Raw genomic sequence first — 12,525 nt, 5'->3', positions numbered from 1 at the left:
TAATAGAGGTGTATAAAATTATGAAAGGCATAGATAGGGTGAACGGTGGGAAGCTTTTCCCCAGGTCGGTGGTGACATTCACGAGGGGTCATCGGTTCAAGGTGAAGGGGGGGAGGTTTAACACAGATATCAGACGGACATATTTTACACAGAGGGTGGTGGGGGCCTGGAATGCGCTGCCAGGCAAGGTGGTGGAGGCGGACACACTGGGAACGTTTAAGACTTATCTAGACAGCCATATGAACGGAGTGGGAATGGAGGGATACAAAAGAATGGTCTAGTTTGGACCAGGGAGCGGCGCGGGCTTGGAGGGCCGAAGGGCCTGTTCCTGTGCTGTATTGTTCTTTGTTCTTGTTCTTTGTTCTTTGAGGGAGAACGGCCAAAGGCCGGCACTGGGTTGAACAACTCAAAACATAACCTGGATCGAACTAATGACACACGACAACGCAGAGTCGCTGAGCAGAGACTGATAGCCAAGTTCCGCGTACATGAGGACAGCCTCAGCCGGGATTTTGGGATCATGTCACACTATCTGTAACCCCCACGACTTGCCTGGGCTTGCAAAATCTCACTAACTGTCCTGGCTGGAGACAATACACATCTCTTAATCCTGTGCTTAACCCTCTCTCCACTCACATTGTCTGTACCTTTAAGACTTGATTACCTATAAAGACTCACATTCCAACCATTATTTTGTAAATTGAGTTTGTGTCTTTATACGCCCTGTTTGTGAACAGAACTCCCACTCACCTGATGAAGGAGCATCACTCCGAAAGCTCGTGGCTTGTGCTACCAAATAAACCTGTTGGACTTTAACCTGGTGTTGTGAGACTTCTTATCGAACTAACTAAACATTGATCTGTGTCTACAATAACTGAATACTTACGTTATAGTGTTGAAAGTTGCACACAAGCACAACTTGCTTCGGTGGCCATGAGCAAGATTGTTTCCTTTACATTGTACTTCCAAAGAATGCAGCTAAATTCCTAGGCTGGACCCAGAATTCCAGGCTGATGTAGCCAAATTAGCTTAAGTTAGCTTAAAGCATAGCACAATTAATTACATTGGGCGGAAATGCCTTGAAATGAGGCCTTTTAACTGGTCAAATCATACAGTGGATCCCACAATCCCTCCTTGATTCAGAGACCGCTGTAGCCTCTGCGCCTGTACTAGTGCTACTAAATTATGATAAGCCCTTTAACCTTTTATGTCCATGAGTGAAATGGGTTCTCCCAGGCCGTACCCACCCAATCTCACAGGGTGGAATCCTACTATAGCACTCCTACTATGGCTTGCCCACATGTTATATGAGTTAACCCATGTAGACAAAGGGGGGATGATCAGGATGGTGCAGCAGTCATGGTTCGCACCAGGATTTCCCACCTTGGCAGGAAAAGTTGCTGCTCAATGCCTACTCTGCCAGCGCAATAACCCTGGAAAGATGCCACCAGTGGCTGCAGCAGCAGCAGGCCCACAACCATGGGGCCCTTTTGTGCAGCTACAAATGGACTTTATACAAATGCCCAAATGTATGGGGTATAGCTATGTACTTGTTATGGTATGTTTATTTTCGCGATGGGTAAAAGCATGCCCAACTAGAAAGAATAACGCTGTTACTGTAGCTAAGTTCCTGTTTTGTGAATATGTTCTTCGATTCGGGATTCCTGAGACACTATCTAGTGACAATGTCCTGAAGCCCTACCCCTGGCCGTCATGGTCATGCACTCCAATCCCAATTGTACCACCTCTTTGACACCTTATGAGATTGTAATGGGACATCCCATGCGCTTACCTATCTCTCCACCCATCACTATTAGACAAATGAATATCCACTCCATGGACAAAGGAATGATGGACTATTGCATAGCTCTAACCAACTCTCTTAAAGGTTTGCATTCCCAGGTCGTCGAAGCTCAGAAGCAAGTCACCACTGAGGGCTGCCATACCTACCAACCAGGAGACTTAGTTTTCGTTAAGACCTTCTGAAGAAAGCATTGCGTGGAACCTCGGTGGGAGGGACCTTACCGTGTCCTGCTGACAACTCACAAGCCGTGAAGGTTGAAGAGAAACCTTTGTGAATACATGCAACCCACAGCAAGTGGGCACCCTCCGAAGAAGAAACTTAAACAAGGACTTGATACTGTTTGAAATGTGAATTTTTTGTCATTGATTGTACTACCCTTTGTAGAGGCATGGATTAGCAATTCCACAATTCGAAGGATCAAAGCTGTCACTTCACAGGGCAACCAGACCCAATGTTGGGTCTGCACTCACCTCCCTGCCACCCCCACCTCATCAAAAATGCATTTTGTGCTCCCCCTTCAAACATTGAGTGTTCTGCAGAAGCCACGGTGATCCTCATCCTACCTGGAGGCAACAGCCCACCCTGTGGCCATTAAGACACTGGCATGCCATGGGGACATTCGGTTGGGTGATCTTCCACTGAGCTCCTGTACTTACCTTACCCACCAGAAAGCCCGGTTTCGCTTCCACAATCTGTCTGGTCCCATGACATCCTTTTGGGATTGCGCGACTAACAATCCCTCATGCATCCCTCAGGCCCCCTCTTCCGAGGCTGAACTCCACAACACCAAGGGTGAGTGTGATTGCCAGCGATCAGACAACCTCACCATCAATGGTCTCGTTGCCATCTGGCCTTCTGACGACATCTATCCCAAGGGATCAGGGCCTTGTGACCATGGGGATCGGTCCAGGTGCGCAGACCAAGTAGCCCTAAGGGATCTACGTCTCAGTCAGACTTGTCATATCCATTGGTATGTCTAGTAGAAATCTCCCCATACCCAGTATTGGCTCACCTTTTGCCAAAACTTCACATTCTGTTACCTGACCCTTGTTCGCAATGGCTTGTTCTGGCTTTGTGGGGATGGAGCCTAGAAGCCCCTCCCTGTCGATTGGGCCGGCACCTGCACCATAGGTCACATGATCCCCGAGGCCTTTGGGGGTCAAGCACCTATTCATCCGCTCTCTTCACAACCATCTAAGCTTTATGAAGCGGTCAGTTCCAAACCGCTAGTCACCTGTAACACCAGCTTTCACCAGCTTGCCTTCCTCCCAGGCCTTAGGGTTTCAGAATTAGAAAAGGCAATTATTAATATTTCCGGTACTATGGAAATAATTGAAAACAGCACCATGGATGCCACTCAGGGCCTGCAGTCGGAGATTCAGTCCCTTTCTAAGGTGGTGCTTCAGAGCCACATGGCCCTTGATCTCTTGCAAGCAGCACAAGGGGGAGTTTGTGCGGCTGTCAGTGAGACATGCTGCTTCTACGTCAATGAGGATTATAGGATTGAGACCGATGTGCATACTATCTAGGAGCAGGTGCGCCTCCTGCACTCAGTTGCTCAGGGAAAGCCCTTTGACTGCTGGGGTTGGCTCCCTATCTTGTTGGTGGTTTGGAGGCTTTCTCAAGACTCTTTTCAAATACCTTGTTGTGGGCCTGGCCTTGCTCATTGTCCTGTATGTAGTTATTCAGCCTGTCTCTTGCTACATCCGTTCTATTTGGCACCCTCATGATCCTATCCACAGCCCAGTTCCCCATCTCCTCCCAGCCTACAAATTAGCCGAAGAAGAATTTAGAAAACTAATGCGCATAGAGTTCGTGGAGGGCCCAAAAGGTTGTCCTGAAAGGACAAAAAGGAGGGAAGTGTGGAAATTAAAAAGTTTAGATTGAAGTTTCATTGGGCCAAGTGTTAGATTTGGTTGTGGGAGAGCAATTTGGAGATAGTGACCACAATTCGGTGTCTTTTGTTATTGCAATGGAGAGGGATAGGGCCGTACGGCAGGGCAAGGTTTACAATTGGGGGAGGGGTAATTATGATGCGATTAGGCAAGAATTAGGGGGCATAAGTTGGGAACAGAAACTGTCAGAGAAAGGAACTAATGAAAAGTGGAATTTTTTCAAGGAACAAATACTGGATGTCCTTGATAGGTATGTTCCTGTCAGGCAGGGAGGAAATGGCCGAGTGAGGGAACCATGGTTCACAAAAGAGGTGGAATGTCTTGTGAAAAGGAAGAGGGAAGCTTATGTAGGGATGAGGAAACAAGGTTCAGATGGCTCGATTGAGGGTTACAAGTTAGCAAGGAATGAGCTGAAAAAGGGGCTTAGGAGAGCTAGGAGGGGACATGAGAAGTCCTTGGCGGGTCGGATCAAGGAAAACCCCAAGGCTTTTTACTCTTATGTGAGGAATAAAAGAATGACCAGGGTGATGTTAGGGCCGGTCAAGGACAGTAGTGGGAACTTGTGTATGGAGTCAGTAGAGATAGGCGAGGTGATGAATGAATACTTTTCTTCAGTGTTCACCAAGGAGAGGGGCCATGTTTTTGAGGAAGAGAAGGTGTTACAGGCTAATAGGCTGGAGGAAATAGATGTTCGGAGGGAGGATGTCTTGGCAGTTTTGAATAAACTGAAGGTCGATAAGTCCCCTGGGCCTGATGAAATGTATCCTAGGATTCTTTGGGAGGCAAGGGATGAGATTGCAGAGCCTTTGGCGTTGATCTTTGGGTCCTCGCTGTCCACGGGGATGGTGCCAGAGGACTGGAGAATGGCGAATGTTGTTCCTCTGTTTAAGAAAGGGAATAGAAATGACCCTGGTAATTATAGACCGGTTAGTCTTACTTCGGTGGTTGGTAAATTGATGGAAAGAGTCCTTAGGGATGGGATTTACGACCATTTAGAAAGATGCGGATTAATCCGAGATAGTCAGCACGGATTCGTGAAGGGCAAGTCGTGCCTCACAAATTTGATAGAATTTTTTGAGGAGGTAACTAAGTGTGTTGATGAAGGTAGGGCAGTTGATGTCATATACATGGATTTTAGTAAGGCGTTTGATAAGGTCCCCCATGGTCGGCTTATGATGAAAGTGAGGAGGTGTGGGATAGAGGGAAAGTTGGCCGATTGGATAGGCAACTGGCTGTCTGACCGAAGACAGAGGGTGGTGGTCGATGGAAAATTTTCGGATTGGAGGCAGGTTGCTAGCGGTGTGCCGCAGGGATCAGTGCTTGGTCCTCTGCTCTTTGTGATTTTTATTAATGACTTAGAGGAGGGGGCTGAAGGGTGGATCAGTAAATTTGCTGATGACACCAAGATTGGTGGAGTAGTGGATGAGGTGGAGGGCTGTTGTAGGCTGCAAAGAGACATAGATAGGATGCAAAGCTGGGCTGAAAAATGGCAAATGGAGTTTAACCCTGATAAATGTGAGGTGATTCATTTTGGTAGGACAAATTTAAATGTGGATTACAGGGTCAAAGGTAGGGTTCTGAAGACTGTGGAGGAACAGAGAGATCTTGGGGTCCATATCCACAGATCTCTAAAGGTTGCCACTCAAGTGGATAGAGCTGTGAAGAAGGCCTATAGTATGTTAGCTTTTATTAACAGGGGGTTGGAGTTTAAGAGCCGTGGGGTTATGCTGCAACTGTACAGGACCTTGGTGAGACCACATTTGGAATATTGTGTGCAGTTCTGGTCACCTCACTATAGGAAGGATGTGGAAGCGCTGGAAGGAGTGCAGAGGAGATTTACCAGGATGCTGCCTGGTTTGGAGGGTAGGTCATATGAGGAAAGGTTGAGGGAGCTAGGGCTGTTCTCTCTGGAGCGGAGGAGGCTGAGGGGAGACTTAATAGAGGTGTATAAAATGATGAAGGGGATAGATAGAGTGAACGTTCAAAGACTATTTCCTCGGGTGGATGGAGCTATTACAAGGGGGCATAACTATAGGGTTCGTGGTGGGAGATACAGGACGGATATCAGAGGTAGGTTCTTTACGCAGAGAGTGGTTGGGGTGTGGAATGGACTGTCTGCAGTGATAGTGGAGTCAGACACTTTAGAAACATTTAAGCGGTTATTGGATAGGCACATGGAGCACACCAGGATGATAGGGAGTGGGATAGCTTGATCTTGGTTTCAGATAAAGCTCGGCACAACATCGTGGGCCGAAGGGCCTGTTCTGTGCTGTACTGTTCTATGTTCTATGTTCTATTGTTTGGAAGTTAAATTGTGCAGAAGTTAAAGTGTTCAAATTTTAAAAATCATGCTTTCTCTGTACAGTGGTGGAAAATGTTTATCAACTTACTGACCTTCAAAAGGAGTCAGTGTATGCTATTTCTTCACAAGCTCCATAATTCACCAGAGGCTGAATAAAACCAGATTTTTTCCATAACAAATATGAAAGGCAAGATATGAGGTTATGCTATGCAAATGAAGGATTAGCAGAAGTCAATTGTTTATCGAATGAGAAAGGGCAAAAGGCAGGGATTTAATTGGCAAATATGTAAGTCAATGAAAGAAGTGAAAAATCTCTTGTTCCTGATTTGCTGTAATTGACTATAACTGCTGAGCTGTTTCTCTGTAACCTCAGAACCGCTCCGGTCATTCAGGGTTGGCCATTTGAGAGTTCTCCTTGTGCACAAGTAATTAAAGACCTTGCATTGGATGCCTGGTGTCCAGCACTGTTTGTGTAAAGAGTCGACTGAGTGCCTTTGGATTGCTGCTACCCAAGAGAACTCTAACATGGTGAAGTTTTTAACAGCGTTATGGATAACAACCCAGCTTTATTACAAGAACAATTTCTGTACTCACCAGGTCCATCACATTGGCAATGTTAACCAATCGCCGCACCACAGCAGCTCTATCATTCCTCAGATGCTGATACTGAAATCAAACGAAATGATTTCCAATGATTCAATGAGTAAAATAACTCTACCTACATTCTCCATGATCCCACACATCCTGCCATTTTGTTCAACACATTCTGCATGATTTTTGAAAATTCCCTAGATCCGAGAGTGGTCCCAGTAGATTTAAAGCTAGCAAGTGTTACACCGCTCTTTCAGATAGATGTAAGAGAAAAAATGGGAACTTACAGGCTTTTAGCCTGACGTCCAAAAATGTGAATCGATGAACGAGGAAATCATCTTCACACTCTTAGAGAATCAAACTATGTTTTGAGAAAGCTGTGGTTTAACAAAAAGGAAACTGAGTTGAATCTTTATATGCATGTTTTGAAGATCGAATGAGTAAGCTAGCTCAAGGAGACCTAGTTGAGGTCGTGTACCTAATTTTCAAAAAACATAAACGGGTGTTTTCAAGTTGGCATTCTGCAACTAGTGGAGTGCAGCAAGAATCAATGCTGTGGCCTTATCTATGATGTGGAGATGCCGGCGTTGGACTGGGGTAAACACAGTAACAGTTTTAACAACGCCAGGTTAAAGTCCAACAGGTTTATTTGGTAGCGAATACCATTCGCTTTCGGAGCGCTGCTCCTTCGTCAGATGGAGTGGATTTCCACTTCATCTGACGAAGGAGCAGCGCTCCGAAAGCTAATGGTATTTGCTACCAAATAAACCTGTTGGACTTTAACGTGGTGTTGTTAAAACTGTTACGGCCTTATCTATGCACAGCCATAGTACTGACTTAGGTGAAGAGATCCAGAGTAACTTATGTAGAAATCATAGAATCATAGAAACCCTACAGTACAGAAAGAGGCCATTTGGCCCATCGAGTCTGCACCGACCACAATCCCACCCAGGCCCTACCCCCATATCCCTACATATTTTACCCGCTAATCCCTCTATTCTACGCATCCCAGGACACTAAGGGGCAATTTTAGCATGGCCAATCAACCTAACCCGCACATCTTTGGACTGTGGGAGGAAACCGGAGCACCCGGAGGAAACCCACGCAGACACGAGGAGAATGTGCAAACTCCACACAGACAGTGACCCAAGCCGGGAATCGAACCCCGGTCCCTGGAGCTGTGAAGCAGCAGTGCTAACCACTGTGCTACCGTGCCGCCCTTGTAAGCTGTCAGGAGAAATGTAAGCTGTCAGGAGAAAACAGCAAGAATGCAAAGAGATATAGGCAGGTGAAGTTAATAAGTAACAAGATTGCAAATGGAATACAATATGGGGAAGGGTAAGGTTTGATGCAAAGACACAAAGGGGGTGATTCTCCCAAAAAAAATGCCAAGTGCTGAATGGGCAGGAAAATTGGTGTAATTCTTGCTGTTTTTTTCAGTGGGAGTTCAAACTCGAATCTCCCCACTCTGTGCAATGCAGAGGTTACAATCGGGAATATCATTAAAAGCTCGGTGGAGGGGTGGGGGGGGGGGGGGGGGGGCGGGGGGGGGGGGGGGGGCGCGGTGGGGCCTATTCACGCCAAAGAGCCTGAAATCGGCGGGATGAGCGGGAACCCACGCATGCGCACATCACTGGGAGATCACTGAAAAGACCTCTCAGCATCCATATCACTACCCTTCAACCCCCACACGCATCGCTGGCCTCATCGCTGGACCCCCCCCTCATACAGACATCACTGGCCTCATCACTGCCCCCCCCCCCCACCCATACAGACATCACTGGCGTTATCGCTGACCCACCCTCCCATACAGACATTGCTGCCCCCCCTTACCCCCCTCCATACAGACATCGCTGGCCTCATCCCGGGAGGCAATGCCCTGGAGGGTAACAAATAGGCATTAATGTTTTTTTTAGTGTGTTAGTTGCTATAATATTATTTGATGGTTATAATTTAAGAGGTGAATTACACCACTGTAGTGGTGTACTCGTTCATAAGAACATAAGAACATAAGAAATCGGAGCAGGAGTAGGCCATCTTGCCCCTCGAGCCTGCCCCGCCATTCAATAAGATCATGGCTGATCTGAAGTGGATCAGTTCCACTTACCCGCCTGATCCCTATAACCCCTAATTCCCTTACTGATCAGGAATCCATCTATCCGTGATTTAAACATATTCAACGAGGTAGCCTCCACCACTTCAGTGGGCAGAGAATTCCAGAGATTCACCACCCTCTGAGAGAAGAAGTTCCTCCTCAACTCTGTCCTAAACTGACCCCCCTTTATTTTGAGGCTGTGCCCTCTAGTTCTAGCTTCCTTTCTCAGTGGAAAGAATCTCTCCACCTCTACCCTCTCCAGCCCCTTCATGATCTTATTGGTCTCTATAAGATCCCCCCTCAGCCTTCTAAATTCCAATGAGTACAAACCCAATCTGCTCAGTCTCTCCTCAGAATCAACACCCCTCATCTCTGGTATCAACCATTTTTGAGATGTCCAGATCACCAACAACCTGTCCTGGTCCCCCATGCCGATACTATCGTTAAGAAAGCCCACCAACAGCTTCACTTTCTCAGAAGACTAAGGAAATTTGGCATGTCAGCTGCGACTCTCTCCAACTTTTACAGATGCACCATAGAAGGCATTCTTTCTGGTTGTAGCACAGCCTGGTATGGCTCCTGCTCTGTCCAAGACAGCAAGAAACTACAAAAGGTTGTGAATGTAGCCCAATCCATGACATAAACCAGCCTCCCATCCATTGACTCTATCTACACTTCCCGCTGCCTCGGCAAAGCGGCGAGCATAACTAAGGACCCCACGGACCCCAGACATTCTCTCTTCCACCTTGTTCTGTCGGGAAAAAGATACAGAAGTCTGACGTCGCGTACCAATGTCTTCAAGAACGGTTTCTTCCCTTTTGAATGGACCTACCTTCCATTATGTTGATCTTTTTTGAGTCTGCAAAGGGATATAGATAGTCTAAGAGAGTGGGCAAGGGTCTGGCAGATGGAGTACAATGTTGGTGAATGTGAGGTCATCCATTTTGGTCAGAATAACAGCAAAATTGACTATTATTTAAATGGTAAAAAATTGCAGCATGCTGCTGTGCAGAGGGACCTGGGTGTCCTTGTGCAGGAATCACAAAACGTTGGTTTGCAGGTGCAGCAGGTAATTAAGAAGGCAAATAGAATTTTGTCCTTCATTGCTAGAGGGATGGAGTTTAAAAACAGTGAGGTTATGTTGCAGCTGAATAAGGTGCTGGTGAGGCCACATCTGGAGTACTGTGTACAGTTTTGTCGTTGGCCTCTGGTATAGTACCAGAAGATTGGAGGTTAGCGAATGTTGTCCCATTGTTTAAGAAGGGGAACAGAGACTTCCCCGGGAATTATAGACCGGTGAGTCTCACTTCTGTTGTCGGCAAGATGTTGGAAAAAATTATAAGGGATAGGATTTATAGTTATTTGGAGAGTAATGAATTGATAGGTGATAGTCAGCATGGTTTTGTGGCAGGTAGGTCGTGCCTTACTAACCTTATTGAGTTTTTAGAGAAAGTGACCAAGGAGGTGGATGGGGGCAAGGCAGTGGACGTGGTATATATGGATTTTAGTAAGGCGTTTGATAAGGTTCACCATGGTAGGCTTCTGCAGAAAATGCAGATGTATGGGATTGGGGGTGATCTAGGAAATTGGATCAGGAATTGGCTAGCGGATAGGAAACAGAGGGTGGTGGTTGATAGTAAATATTCATCATGGAGTGCGGTTACAAGTGGTGTACCTCAGGGATCTGTTTTGGGGCCACTGCTGTTTGTAATATTTATTAATGATCTGGATGAGGGTATAGTTGGGTGGATTAGCAAATTTGCTGATGACACCAAAGTCGGTGGTGTGGTAGACAGTGAGGAAGGGTGTCGTAGTTTGCAGGAAGACTTAGACAGGTTGCAAAGTTGGGCCGAGAGGTGGCGGATGGAGTTTAATGCGGAGAAGTGTGAGGTAATTCACTTTGGTAGGAATAACAGATGTGTTGAGTATAGGGCTAACGGGAGGACTATGAATAGTGTGGAGGAGCAGAGGGATCTAGGTGTATGTGTGCATAGATCCCTGAAAGTTGGGAATCAAGTAGATAAGGTTGTTAAGAAGGCATATGGTGTCTTGGCGTTTATTGGTAGGGGGATTGAATTTAGGAGTCGTAGCGTTATGTTGCAACTGTACACAACTCTGGTGCGGCCGCACTTGGAGTACTGTGTGCAGTTCTGGTCCCCACATTACAGGAAGGATGTGGAGGCTTTGGAGAGGGTGCAGAGGAGGTTTACCAGGATGTTGCCTGGTATGGAGGGGAGATCCTATGAGGAGAGGCTGAGGGATTTGGGATTGTTTTCGCTGGAAAGGCGGCGGCTAAGAGGGGATCTTATTGAAACATATAAGATGATTAGAGGTTTAGATAGGGTGGATAGTGATAGCCTTTTTCCTCTGATGGAGAAATCCAGCACGAGGGGGCATGGCTTTAAATTGAGGGGGGGTAGTTATAGAACCGATGTCAGGGGTAGGTTCTTTACCCAGAGGGTGGTGAGGGATTGGAATGCCCTGCCAGCATCAGTAGTAAATGCGCCTAGTTTGGGGGCGTTTAAGAGATCCGTAGATAGGTTCATGGACGAAAAGAAATTGGTTTAGGTTGGAGGGTCACAGTTTTTTTTTTAACTGGTCGGTGCAACATCGTGGGCCGAAGGGCCTGTTCTGCGCTGTAATGTTCTATGTTCTATGTTTTGGTCTCCTTACTTGAGAAAGGATATACTGGCACTGGAGGGAGTGCAGAGGAGATTCACTCGGTTGATTCCAGAGTTGAGAGGGTTGGCTTAAGAGGAGAGACTGAGTAGACTGGGGTTATACTCATTGGAATTCAGAAGAATGAGGGGAGATCTTATAGAAACATAAGATTATGAAGGGACTAGATAAGATAGAGGTAGGGAAGTTGTTTCCACTGGCGGATGAAGCTAGAACTAGGGGCATGGCCTCAAAATATGGGGGAGCAAATTTAGGACCGAGTTGAGGAGCAATTTCTTCACACAAAGGGTTGTGAATCTGTGGAATTCCCTGCCCAGTGGAGCAGTTGAGGCTACCGCATTGAATGTTTTTAAGGCAAGGATGAATAAATTTTTGAACAGTCAAGGAATTAAGGGCTATGGTGAGCGGGCGGGTAAGTGGAGCTGAGTCCATGAAAAGATCAGCCATGATCTTATTGAATGGAGGAGTAGGCTTCAGGGGCCAGAAGGCCGACTCCTGCTCCTAGTTCTTATGTTCTCTACACCCTAGCTATGACTGTAACACTACATTCTGCACTCTCTTGTTTCCTTCTCTGTGAACGATATGCTTTGTACAGCGTGCAAGAAATAATATTTTTTAGTATACTAATACATATTACAATCATAAATCAAATCAAGAACTCATTTTCAATACGTTCAGTCAAAACACGCACCATTGCATTGTCTGTCACAAGGACCAGCTCGAGATGCCTCGTGTCCTGCAGCAAATCCCTCTTTATCTGGAAAAGAGAAAATCTCATTCAGATTGAGGTGAAATTATAAAGTGGCTCTGGCTGGAGGGAATCCAATCATAAACCAAGTCACAGGGCCTCAACCACCTTTTTATTTTACACAAAGATGTCCTGTCCCTGCATTACTGATTCAAAAGAACGAGGGGTGGGGATCACTGTTGAACATAGTTCATGGGAAGAGGTGGGTGCAGTGGATCATGCGTCAGTCAGAGAACGTTTTGGAGACAGTGATTATTGGATCATATGCTTTAGGCTGACAACAAAGAAGGACAAAGAACAATCCAGAGTAAGAATAGTTAGCTTCCAGAAAGCCAACTTCAGTGAGGTAAAAAAGAGTCAGCTTAACTACAGTGGTGGGGAAGCTTCTAGAAAGATTACTCAGGATAGAAT

General features: G+C 46.3%; 1 protein-coding gene across 1 annotated transcript in view; it reads right to left on the bottom strand.

Annotated features, from left to right (window-relative positions):
* Window positions 1-12,525, bottom strand: part of LOC144480823 (disintegrin and metalloproteinase domain-containing protein 12-like) — a 308,106-nt gene that overhangs the window by 216,479 nt on the left and 79,102 nt on the right. The window contains exons 7-8 of the mRNA XM_078200476.1: window positions 12,058-12,123; window positions 6,596-6,667 (exon numbers count right to left, since the gene is read on the bottom strand). Coding sequence (XP_078056602.1) covers window positions 6,596-6,667; window positions 12,058-12,123 — 138 coding nt within the window. The remainder of the gene's footprint in view (window positions 1-6,595; window positions 6,668-12,057; window positions 12,124-12,525) is intronic.

The sequence above is a fragment of the Mustelus asterias genome, chromosome 1 (assembly GCF_964213995.1).
Source record: "Mustelus asterias chromosome 1, sMusAst1.hap1.1, whole genome shotgun sequence".
NCBI lineage: Eukaryota > Metazoa > Chordata > Chondrichthyes > Carcharhiniformes > Triakidae > Mustelus > Mustelus asterias.
Note: the sequence above shows the minus strand (reverse complement) of the source record. Positions and strands in the feature narration are given on the sequence as shown.